This window comes from Calypte anna, chromosome 3, assembly GCF_003957555.1.
Source record: "Calypte anna isolate BGI_N300 chromosome 3, bCalAnn1_v1.p, whole genome shotgun sequence".
NCBI lineage: Eukaryota > Metazoa > Chordata > Aves > Apodiformes > Trochilidae > Calypte > Calypte anna.
This window is the reverse complement of record NC_044246.1, coordinates 14,897,498-14,910,183: the sequence shown is the minus strand read 5'-3', so window position 1 is coordinate 14,910,183 and position 12,686 is coordinate 14,897,498. Positions and strand designations below refer to the sequence as shown.

The 12,686-nt window shown below is 35.1% G+C and overlaps 1 protein-coding gene across 1 annotated transcript in view; it reads right to left on the bottom strand.

The window, feature by feature from the left end:
- Window positions 1-12,686, bottom strand: part of DNAH8 (dynein axonemal heavy chain 8) — a 121,003-nt gene that overhangs the window by 27,757 nt on the left and 80,560 nt on the right. Inside the window, exons 65-75 of the mRNA XM_030446786.1 lie at window positions 12,561-12,679; window positions 10,618-10,721; window positions 8,823-8,999; window positions 7,379-7,546; window positions 5,012-5,224; window positions 4,010-4,147; window positions 3,571-3,698; window positions 2,690-2,861; window positions 1,764-1,919; window positions 1,116-1,271; window positions 265-447 (exon numbers count right to left, since the gene is read on the bottom strand). Of these exons, the coding sequence (XP_030302646.1) occupies window positions 265-447; window positions 1,116-1,271; window positions 1,764-1,919; window positions 2,690-2,861; window positions 3,571-3,698; window positions 4,010-4,147; window positions 5,012-5,224; window positions 7,379-7,546; window positions 8,823-8,999; window positions 10,618-10,721; window positions 12,561-12,679 (1,714 nt within the window). The remainder of the gene's footprint in view (window positions 1-264; window positions 448-1,115; window positions 1,272-1,763; window positions 1,920-2,689; window positions 2,862-3,570; window positions 3,699-4,009; window positions 4,148-5,011; window positions 5,225-7,378; window positions 7,547-8,822; window positions 9,000-10,617; window positions 10,722-12,560; window positions 12,680-12,686) is intronic.

The following is a 12,686-nucleotide window of genomic DNA, read 5'->3' as shown; positions in this document are numbered from 1 at the left end:
AGTATCTTATAAATGCCAAATGCTTGTGCTTAATTGTGTCATGTTAACAACAACATGTAGAAGATGGTCTAGGTTTAATTTTGTTATTTGGGAATTTCTACAGCAAATCTGAATAAAATTTTAGAAAATTGCCAGTATTTTTTTCTGTGTTAACATTTCTTTTTCTCTACATAATAATAACAGTTAATTAAACTAATAAAATAAATAAAAATTTTAAAAAATAAAATAAAGCATTGCTATGGTTTATGCACATTGTTAGGTTACCTGTTTTTCAGTAAGGATTACTCTTCTCAGTAACTGATTCTCAAGTCCTTTCATTGTAACAGTAAAATCAATAATTGAGGTTTTTGCATTAATTTCAGGTGTGAAAGCAGGATTGGGTAGCTTTGTAGTAATGTACAGTCTAAATGAACTCATAACTTCAACTTCCTTATCACCAACTTTCACCTGTGGAGTATGTTATAACAGTATTAAGCAGAAGAAAATGAGCTTTATTTGACTCAATTATATAGACCAGGAAAAAAATTACTTAGAAATGTCAGAGGGAATAAGTGTATCTCGCAGTTTAGATATGTCATGAAAATAACCATTGATGACCAAAGGTTGCAGTTAGGGTACGTTATACAAGTCACATTCTTATTCAGGAAAATACAGGGATTCTTTCCACCGTATTGTTCTAATTTATGGCTTCAGAACAAAAAGCATAAGTTAAGATTTATTAACAAAACTTCATGCTTTTTACATTGTACCATCATAAAAACATTCTATTCCAGATCAAAGGTTCTGTAATGGCTACAATCAGCAGGAAGAGAGATATCTTTTAAATTCTATTAATTCTGTTAAAGGGTGTAAAATGAAAGTGCTTGAAAATCAACAGAAAATATTGTAAGCATTCAGTAGGATTCCAGTTTGGCCTCTTCAGCAGTAACTTTAATAGTTAAATGTTAGACTCATTAACTTATTGGTCATCTGTCTCCCATATTTCATGATTTCAGTTTGATTCTTCATATCACTCGACTGAATACAAAGTTTACCTCATTCAGCATAAGTAAATGTAAAATATTATTCATCAAAATGGCAACCACTTAATTCAGGTCTTTTGTTTGATTACTAGCCTTAAAAGAAGTTCCAGATTTAATGAAATTCTTTTCTAATATATTATCAAGGACTGGATCCAACTCTTCACTTATATCTTCAATCATGAGTGGTCGTCCCAGTGAAAGGCTGTCTTCGAGGTGTGTACGGAAGTACTTGTCATTCAAAGTTGTTACCTCAAGAAAAAAAAAAAAAAGTTGATATCAGGACAAAAAGATGTAGTGAGTAGAATCTGCATTTTCAAAGCTACGAATTACCCTGCATTTGCCTGTGATCTGCAACTATTGGTGAATAGTTGCCCTACTTACTTTCATTTAACAGTTTTATATTATAGTCTTTTGCTCTTATTTTCACCACTTTGCCCTTTGTACAGAGAATGCATTCACCATTTTTGAACACAAGGCTACCACCTTCTCTTTCATATTTCTTGATAGATTTCATACCAGTATTAATTTACTATACTATCTTTTTCAAGTCCTTGGATGGGATTTACAGCTCTTGTGAAGTTCCCCACTGATGCATCTGTGTCATGATCAGTTTCTGTGTAAGCTGAAGTTCTCAACTATGCATTTATAAGAGTTACACTGACTCAAATGCAGACACACCCTAAAGCAATAATGTCTAGAGAAATATAATACTGCACATTATTCCTTTAAAACATTGCTCACCTGTAATTCATTTTCCTCTTCTTTCTTTTTAATCCATGATTTTCCTTGAGTCTGTGGATCTACCAAAAGGGGGAATCTAGTTGCCTTAGTGACAATAATGCCATTCTGAATGGAAAGATCATCTCCTGGCAGTCCCTGAAGATTCCACTCACTAATCTGAAGAATACAGCAACAACAGTTTTGAATAAAATCTCACTGGAATTATACTTCAGTTATGATTTTTCTAACTAAAAATGGGGGCAACAAGCCAAGACGAATGCATATCTGAGTCTGATGAAAAATTATTTATTTCAATTCCCAGATATTATTTCTATAGATGTTTTTAACTCTATGGGATAATAAAAATCTATTTTAAAAATGTAAGAAAGTCAAAAGGCAGCTTGACAGCCAAATAAAACACTGGGATCAATTAAGAGAAAACCTGGATGAGAGCTTTTGGGGCTTAACTGAAGGAAACTTGAAGATTTTATTATTTTCTTCTGTTTGATTTCACATACAACCACATTTAATGAAAAGACTTTATGCATTCTTCTTTAAATGTTCTCCTTGATATAAATTTTATTTTTTAAACCAGACCCAGATTATGCTGACAGAACCAACAGCTACCAATCAAACCCACTGTTTTAGTAGATATGTGACATGTAGCAGTGGTTACGGGTTCTCGAAACAAGGTACTAGAAAGTGCACTACCTTAGTGGCAATTCTCTAAATGTATACATTGCTTGCTTATATTACACCACGTGTTTATATGTCTAAACAGGGATCAGATATACAGTGGAAATTGCCAAGAACATTTGGAAAACACAGAACTGCACTGCACAGCAATATTGGGCATTATAGTTCTGGTCTAAGGAAGCACAACGCTGCCTGATCACCACAGAATACATTGAAATTAAAATTAAAACCATCATGCACAAAGAACTTACTGTTGGAGGATCTACCAACATAGAAATCAGGTTCAAGTTCTCAGAAAATGGGATTTCATGGGTTCTCATCTCTGATTCCCATAAATCTTTCAGCAAAAGCATCCTGAAGTTTTGATTAAAAGGTCCACAGTATGAAAGAAAACCTGTGCAGAGCAGTACGTCTCCCACAAGTCTAGAAAAGGAATAAAATAATAATTAAAAGGTGATGTACAATTTCAATTTTTATTAATTCAGACAATCAGCTTTTGAAATAGAAAATTTTTGTAATCACTACATTTTAAGGAGAGTATTAACTGGTCTTGTTGGTCTTGTTGTATTGTTGGAGCAACAAATAGATTCTTGGTGGTTACAAAATTTTTTTTGTGGCAAAACATAGAAGCAGTATCATATGAAAACACTATCTTCACCCCTACATAGCAATAAAGCACTGATGACAACTAATCCTCTTTTCATAACTGAGGCAAAAAATCAGTTTACTTCTTAAAAATATGTCTGCAATACAGTAGTTATCAGAAGATGGAAACTTCATTCCCTTGGAATGAGCACACCTCAAACAGGTACACCCAGCATCCCCATAGGAAATTTATGGAAACAGCAGCATTCCACAGAAGCTGACTCTAAATGTTCAGGCTCTTTACCTTGAGAAATAATTACAATTTGTTTTCTGCTCTCTAGCCAGCTAGGACCTCTGGCTCCCAGGCTGCTCAACGTTTTGTCACTTGAACAGCAAAGCAGTGCAGACTCCCACGTTTCCCAGTTCCTCAGAGCATGGCCCTACTGTCATGCCCCACATTTGTTTTAACACACAGACTATTAGACAAGAGTTACTGGCTGGTCTCTGAGACTCCTTCTTTTATTCACATATATGATGAATTTGATACCTGTTAATCTGAGCTTTAAATTCTTTCCTTTGCTGAGTCCACCTAACTTTCTCACCACTCAGTCCATCTATAAGTGCAGAGGCTGCTTCCATCTTTCTTCTGCATGTTTCTGCATCATTCAGTAAGTCCTAAAATTGAAAAAATGTCCTACTAAATTAAAAAATAGAATGCAAAAATGTAAGGCATAATCTTCTTATACTTACTAGGACTATATTACTTATTTAAAACTCATTCTTGAGAACTGTAAATGCATCTATTGTCTAATATGCTCCTATTCATAGAAAGATAGAAAAATGAGTGAATCTAGATTTAAATCTCTTATGTTTATACCTGAACCTCATCCTTGTCACTCAAGGTTTAATTGTGTGTATCAGTTTCTGATTACATAACAGTATAGTATGAAAGCATTTTTTATAATAATAAAAGACTTTAATCTCACCATTTTCTCCTGCATTGCTGCATCAAACTTTGCCTGCACTTTATCCAGTTCAGCTTGCTTTTCATCTAATGCCTCCTGAGCCTTTGCTAATTCTGCATTAGCTACTTTCAGGTAGCCTTCCTGTTTTGCCAAGTTAGCCTGTACAGAGATGAAACATTAAAATAATGGTCATAAAAGATTTGAACATATTTTGACAAATTGTTTTAGCCTGCTTGCTTGGTAACCATGAGACAATAATACATCAAAATAACTTTTATATAAATATTTGTATAAATATTCAAAAATTCTGTCTGAAAGTTTTGTCACACATATATTGCAGATCCAATATTTTGTTAAATAGGACCATAGTACTTAAGGTTTCTAATATATACTGTCAATTTTTTTTTTTTAATTAAAGAAGTAAGGGTTCCAATGGGTACATGATGATTAGGCCGGAGGAACAATCATTCAGTCTTCCTGTTTGATTATATGCTTTATAATATCTTTTTTATTTGTAAACTCTGTAATGATCAGCAATCAAGACAGGAGATTGGTCCTTTTTCAGCTAACAACATTTTTTTACCCTCTAGAAAATCATGATCCTAAACTGCTGAATATTCTCGTTGCTCCTAAGGTGATATTTCTGCTGAACTCAGAAAATCAAAAAAAGTTGCAATTCTTTGCAGGACTCGTCAGAGAAGAAATGAAGACCCTAAGCTGGTACAACTTCTTGTAAAACTTATAAAGTAATTAGAAAATAATAAAAACAAAATAAAAACCTCTTTCACTGTGCACATTAAACCAAAGCACACAGGTTTAATACAGGCTGATTTTTTGTTAGGTGTTCTTTTAAGGATCAAGAAGAGGATATGGATTTTCTTCTGCTTCTATTATCCATAGACATTAAAGTCTTCAGCAATTTCTCTGCATAAAGTTATCTAAGTATATTTTTTAAGTCTCGCTTCTATTAAATGAAATTAAATTACATGGAAAGCAAACACAAAGCAAGAGATGGTAGATTACCTTAAGAGGCAAGACGTCTCTGTTAACACCATAAAATGTTGCCATGGCTTGTGTCCAAGAGAGGAGTCCTGCCACATTACCACACACCTTTTTAGCATTCTCCAGCGTGTAGTCTTCCATGTTAAAATAAGGCTGGAGTAATTCTACTGTCTCTTCATTGATTGAATCTTTAGGAAACTGCTGTAGACTCTGCAAGAATGGGCCACTCATAAGCTGCAAAAAATAACACAGGATATTTATTAGCTATTTATATATTTTACAATCAAAAGCTTGTCCATGATTGAATACATAAAAAAAATCCTAAAATCCTCTGTAAGAACGTGTTATTCATAGTTAATATTGTGTGCTATTGAGTTGTAGCTCTTCCATATGCTTTCAATTATTATCAAGTTTTAAACAGTTACACTCCAGTAATTAAGCTTTAAAGTTACTTATATACTTCCATAGAATCATAGAATGGTTTTGGTTGGAAGGGACCTTTAAGATCATCCAGTTCCAACCCTCCTGCCCTGGACAGGGACAGCTCCCACTAGACCAGATTGCTCATAGCCCCATCTAACCTGGCCTTGAACACTCCCAGATAGGGGGCATCCACGGCTCCCCTGTGCAGCCTATTCCGGGGCCTCACCACCATCACACTAAGGAATTTCTTCCTAAAACTATCCTCTTCCAGTTTAAAGCCATTAGCTCTTGTCTGATCATTAGCATGCCCTTATAATGCTAGCACTAGCATGCTCCACAGCTTTTCTGTAGGTCCCCTTCATGTACAGGAAGGCCACTTTATGGTTCCTCCAGTGCTTTCTCTTCTCCAAGATGAACAACCCCAACTTTGTCAGCCTGTCTTCACAGGAGAGGTCCTGCAGCCCTCTGATCATCTCTGTGGCCCTCGTTTGTACTTCCTTCAACATATCCATGACTTTTTTCTGTTGGGGACTCCAGAACTGGATGCAGTACTCCAGATGGGGTCTTATGAGAGCAGAGTAGAGGGGGAGAATCATCTCCTTCAACCTGCTGGCCCCAATTCCTTTGATGCAGCCCAAGATACTGTCGGCTTTCTGGGCTGCAAGCTCGTGTTGAGCTTCTCATCAGCCAAAACCAAGTCCTTCTCAGGGAAGCTCTCAATCCATTTTCTGCCTAGTCTGTAATTGTGCATGAGGTTGCACCAATCCATGTTTATTTGCACTTAGGCCTGTTGAACTTCATGAGGTTGTCATGGGCCCACCTCTCAAGCTTGTCAATGTCCTTTTGGTTGTCCTCCAGAAGATCAAACACACCCTTGCTGAGGGTGTACTCAATGTCACTGTCTATGTCTCTGACAAACATGTTAAATTGTACTGGTTCCAGTAGTGATCCCTGATGAACATGTCTCCTGTTTGACACTGGTTTCCATTTGGACACTAAGCTGTTGACCACTACTTTTTGAGTGTGAACATCCAGTAAATTCCTTATTCACTAGATGGTCCATCCATCAAATTCACATCTTCCCAATTTAGAGACCAAGATCTTGTGTTGACCAAGACAGTGTTGAATGCTTGCACAACTTGAGGTAAATAATGTCATTTGCACTCCCTTTGTCCACCAACTCTGACCCTACTGAAAAAGTCCACCAAATTTGTCAGGCATGATTTGCCCTTGGTGAAGCCATGTTGGCTGCCTCCAGCACCACCATATTTTCCATGCACCGTAACATGGAAACTTTCTGCTCCTTGATTGTGCAAGACACAGAGGCGAGAATGACTGGCCTGTAGTTCCCTGGGTCTTCCATTTTTCCCTTTCTGAAAATGGGTGCTTTGTTTCCCTTTTTCCAGTCAGTGGGAACCTCATTCAAAAAGCATTTAAGAAACAGTATTTCATAAAATAAATTGAACCAAGATAAAGCCTAGGGGATACATTTTTAAGTATGTAAAGAATGCAAAAACCCACAAAAAACTGGCTTGTGCATTTGTGCAGTGTGACTTAAATCTTCCTGGAAAGAGAAATAGCTTTTTCTAACAAATGTTTAACATTTTAAAAGCAACTCAGGGAATATATGCTTATCCCATTTCATTATGTTGATGATAAATAAAAAGTTTTAATGATTTCCTGATTCCTGGAAAAAGCTCCAGTAATACCCAATTTTTTTCCTTCATTTGCATGATAAATATTTGAGGCAATAATATTGGCAAATTAACACAGTAATAGACTTAGAACAGAATTCAAAGAGTAGCAGAAGACATTCTCTATTAATATACTATGCCTATCTTAAAACCAGATGTTTGTGCTTTTAAAAAATCCTGTGCTGCTTTGATTAAACAGCATAATAAGTTCTCTGATATACATATTGGTATTTCTGGTGTTTAAGAAACCCTGGTTGTAAACTCTACTTACTTTTAATGATTCTCCCCATGATGGCTTGCAGCAATTCTTTTCTGGATCCACGGTAACTGGATCTAATTGCTTTTGGAACAGTAGCAGGCAACAGTCCATGATCCTCATAATTAGGTGAGGAGGTTTTGCCAGTTTTCTAACAGTAGCTATATCCACTGGTTTGATGGTCTATTTGAAGAAAAATGTAACAGAATGCTGCATCAATACCATTGTGCTATTTTCCCATTCAATGTTTTGATTTTAATGTTTGTTTCTCATACTTTTCTCTGAGACAAGTTTGTACTAAGTGTATAAAAGGGCTTCCTGTAATAAATTCCACAGTTTCATGAAACTTTAGTAAGTTTAATGAGTATATAATATTTTCCCAATGCTAAATTCATCACTCAAAAATCAAATTTAAATACGTGTAACAGAAGTACTAGTTTGTAAGTCTCTTAGACTGATGAAATGTATATTGTAAAATTGCACAAAATTTAATTAAAAGCAGTTTTCCTGGTAAAATGGTATTTTTTACTTTTAAGAGTTCAATTGTCATAATTTGTTTGTTTTAACATTATGACTGGTTCAAGACACTGCTTTTTCTACTTCACTTTCTAGTAGCATCACTGATGCTTCTTAGTTCAATAAATAATACAAAACTTCAGAACAAACATTAATTTCTGTCTACAAATACACACATGGTGCTACATCTCTAGAAAGAGTAGTTACAGACACATTATAGAATCTGCAGGATAACATACAAGTCCAAGCATTTTATGAATTAATTTTGTGACCACATTTGGAAGTTTCATTCATCTCATTATCTAAATATCAGTGTAAGTGCAAACAATGCTCTTCTTCTACCATCTCCCACTTAATGTTTTTTGTCACATAAATTCTGGTTACTGGCACTGAAAGCTTAAAAAATAGAAATACTTCACTGATATCTGATTCCACAATTCTTTACTTTTTAACTCTAGTACAGCAATGCCTCCAAATTTCTTAACACTGATTCTGATTGCCCTGAATCCCCTTAGTTTCCCACTGTTCTTCAAATTAAACCTTTTTTTTTAGGGGGTGAAGGCACAGAGAGCCTATCATTCCTCTTAAAAGAAAGATACAACTAGTTAACTATGAAGAAAAAAACATTCTTTTAGCACAGTAATTATGCTTTTGAAGTCAGAATAACAGATTTTCTAAAGACTTCTGTAACTTTTGGAAAGATTTACAGCTTCATAATGACCAATTATTCGGGCAGCAGCATAAAAATGCTATAAAATAACCTCCATATGTTTAAGGCAAAATGTCAACTCCATACATATTCACCCAAGACATGACCACTAACTGTGAAGAGCAGGTGACAGCAGTAAAATCAAGTGACAACTGATTGTTAATGGCTCTACACTTTCTTTCACAGGTGGATCAGATAGTACTAAACTAATCAAAATATAAAAATTTTATTCACGTTCAGTGCAGCTTCTGCTTCTTCTAATGCTGGTTTAGCTGCCTCCAGTTTAGTCTCCGCCTTCACTTTTTCTACATCAATTTCATCTACGATTTTCTGTGCTTTATCTTTCACACCTTGGACTTCATTTTTTACTTTAGATGCAGCTTCAGCACTCACTGTGACTTCTGCTAGTACCTGAGATAGATAATAAACACATAAAATGTATAATCATGTGTTCTACCATTTTGATTTAAGTTACCAGACACAGAGAAAGCAGATACATAAGGGCGCAGAAAAATATAAAGCCACCCCTATCCATATATTGCATTATATAATTATGGAATAAAAATTAGTATAGGTTATGGAATCACCACAAAGTAATATCAGATGAGTCTCTCAGCAGGAGTTGGATAGTAAAAAATGAATTATTTTCATAATGGATAGAAGATCTTTCAGTGACTTTTAAAGACAGTTTTTATCTTGTTACGAATTTTCATCCTACCTGAACCTATACTTTTTCAATACAAGATGCATTTGCTTTTTTCATTACAATTCCGCACATAAAAATATAAATTAGAAATATAAAGATTATGAGCGATATTACATGTAGTTAAAAAAATATCATTTCTTTTATTATTTGTCCATTAGTCACCTGCTTCTGATGACTCTCAAGTAGTGCTCTAGTGAAAAAGTTGGCAATTAAGAGGCTATGCGAATGATTTCCACACAGCTATTTCAAAATGTACAACATAAATATTGAACAAAGTGACTCTACCAGTGTATCTGCCATACTTCTGAAATGTGAGGAGTGTAATTTCACCACTTTCTGTCACAATTTTCTCACTTATGAGATTAAAGGCCTTGAAGAATGCAGGTAGTCCTTAGCCACCACTAGCCAAAAGTTTGCCCTCCAGTTAACATTCATCATGTACTAACATAGCATTATGGTATCTTTTGAGGACAGACTTTTCAGCAGGGCCTCTTGTCATAGGACAAGGGCTAATGTTTTAAACTAGAAAAGGGTAGATTTATACTAGAAATAAGGAAGAATTTTATTTAAAATGAGGGCAGTGACACATGGGGACAGATTGCTCAGAGAGGCAGTAGAAGCCCCATCCCCGGAAATATTCAGGGTCAGGTTGACAGGTATGAGCAATCAGTCTGGTTTAAGATGTCCCAGCTCACAGCAGGGGGATCAGACTAGATAACCCTTAAAACTGTTCTATGACTCCATGATTATTTAGCAAACAGAATGCCTTTATTAATACATTCCCTAACCTACTTTGCCAGGGAATCATCTTGGAAACCAGATTTCTACCAGACCACCAGTCTCATGAACACACAAATACCTTGTTAATCTAAAGGAAAAAATATGAACCTGAACTGTGATCAACGTTTTCCCAAGAAAAATAGTAAAATCCCTTTATCATCTGCTAACTTTTTATCTTCAGCTAAGTGCAGGTATGACTCCAAATCTAATAAACATCAACTAAGCACACATACAAAAAAAAAAAAAAAAAAAAAAAAAAAACAAAAAAAAAAAACGTAAAAGGAAACCTGATGCTTACAGGAGTGGGTGAGAAATGGGAGAAAAAGGTAAGCACTCAACCTCTGCTATATGCCTCACTTTCAGAAAAAAATGCTGAATCAACATGCTACAGAGGTTTCACCTCTGTTTAGACCACCATGCATATATTTTGGCATGTACAAATTATGAGAAAATTGATGAGAAAAGTGCTGCAATAGCACTTTACCCCATTATATATCCTGGTGCTATCCATTCCCTTTTGCTATTTAACACTGAAGTACTCACTTCATCTGCCTTAACAGAAGCCACAGCCAGTTCCTTCTCCTTAACAGCCAACTCCTCAGAGAGCTTAGCCACAGATTCACTGGCATCCATCAGCTTAGCGAGACCTGATAAGTAAAAGAGAAACTTCAGAAAAATTAAATCTACTTTTTTCCCAGTTAGATAATACAATCTAGCTCTAGAACCCCAAAGCCTAGAACCTTGCATTCTCACTTAAAATTGTGTAAAAGAGAGAAAGTGGGTGTACACAGTATATCATGATTGTGTTTACTGCTAACTTTTCATGGATATAAATACACAAGGTGTAAAATGATTATAAACAAGCTTGATTCTTTAAAAAAAAGAAATCCATACTTCTTAGTTTTAATTTGTTATAGCTGTAAAGAGTACCAAAAAGTGAATAGTTGGAATACTACATGCAATAAAATTATATCCTTATTCTCATAGTATCGAGGTTTTTTTAAAAAGGGTCAGTGGGGACTGCATGTGAAGAATATGCTGTCCCATAAAGTCACAGGACAAGCAGGAATCAGATTGATTCTGTGTTTGTATCATCACACAAAGAGCTGGTAAGTTGGGTGGGAGCATTTATCTGCTCAAGTGTATCTGCTCAAGCAATCATTACATAAAGGGAAACCATTTCAACAAGGAGATGAAAAAAGTAACATTATCTCAGCTGAGTCTAATAACATAAAATTTAAATCAGGATGATCTCCTAACAGACTGAAACAGCTTTCACGGTTCATCTTTTTAATCTTCTACATCTTTTCTTCACATTAATTGATGAAAGACTAAGGATCAAAGAATGGATGCATGAGGCAGTAGCTGTCTGAATGCAGTAAACAATAGAATGCATTTCGAGTAAGGAATGAAAAGTATTTTCATTGTTTTGTAATACATATTTTATTTGCAAGTGAAACCATTTAGAACATTTTCTACCTGGCATGAGTATTGTTCATAAGCTTACAGACATGATTTTCTGAGCATCAGAGATATAGATGCTGCAGAAGAAGATATACCTGCATATGGTCATCTGTATATGATCAACAGATCATACAGTGGCAACAGATCCACACAAGAAAAATTGCATATGAAAATATCAAGCATCACTCACTCCTCTAGAGCCCACTCTGAGTCAGCAGTTTGTGAATAAACATCTACACATTCTTACTCTATTTTCTTTATGCAAAGTGTACCAGCTTCACCCTTAATTATTGTCTAAATGCTATATTCCTTTACCTTTGCATAAAAAAATCTTATAATGTAATATTATCTATTCTGTTAGACTATTAACCAGCATTTTTTCCCCAAAAAACACTATTTCTCTAAAATGTTCAGTTGCCTTTGTAAATTTACAAAACCCTGTGTTGATGCAAACTAAAGAAAACTGGAAACATGTTCTGAAGTCTATAAGTACTAATCTAAAGCCAAAAATTAGGTAATTTCAAAGAGGCATCCAAAATCAAAACACATCCATCACACTTTCCTGTATTTCAGATCCGTAGTTATAAAATGACCACAGCTATGTATTCCACAGCATAAATGCAAAACAAATCAGCTGTTAAGAGCACAGACTATAGTTTGAATACCCATAGAAAAGTCCAAAAGTAACTGAAACACTGTGTTTAGAGCTACCTCTCCCTGCATTAGTAAATCAGATGCTCTCTCTGGTCATTTTCAGGTTCAGCTTTCTATTACAAATGATAAACTGGAAATATTAGTTTAATATAATGCTGAGATGAATAACTAAACTTGCAGCTTCTTCGAGACATTTCTGTAATAATCATTGTGGGGTGGTGATAGCAGACTGCTTGGAAATGGTCCTCATATGATACCAGGGATCCAGAAGAACCGATTTTAAGTGATCACTGTATATAAGTCTAATATTAAAAACAGATCATTTGAGCTCCTTCATGGAAATATACTGTTATCCCTACTTTGCTTACCAATTTTCATACGTTCAGCTTGTTTTTTAATACCCTCTAACTTCTCAGTGTAAACTTCTTTGTAGCCATTGATGAAAGAGAGATAGGATTTAGGTGTAACATAAGCTCTTCTTCGATACCTAAAAC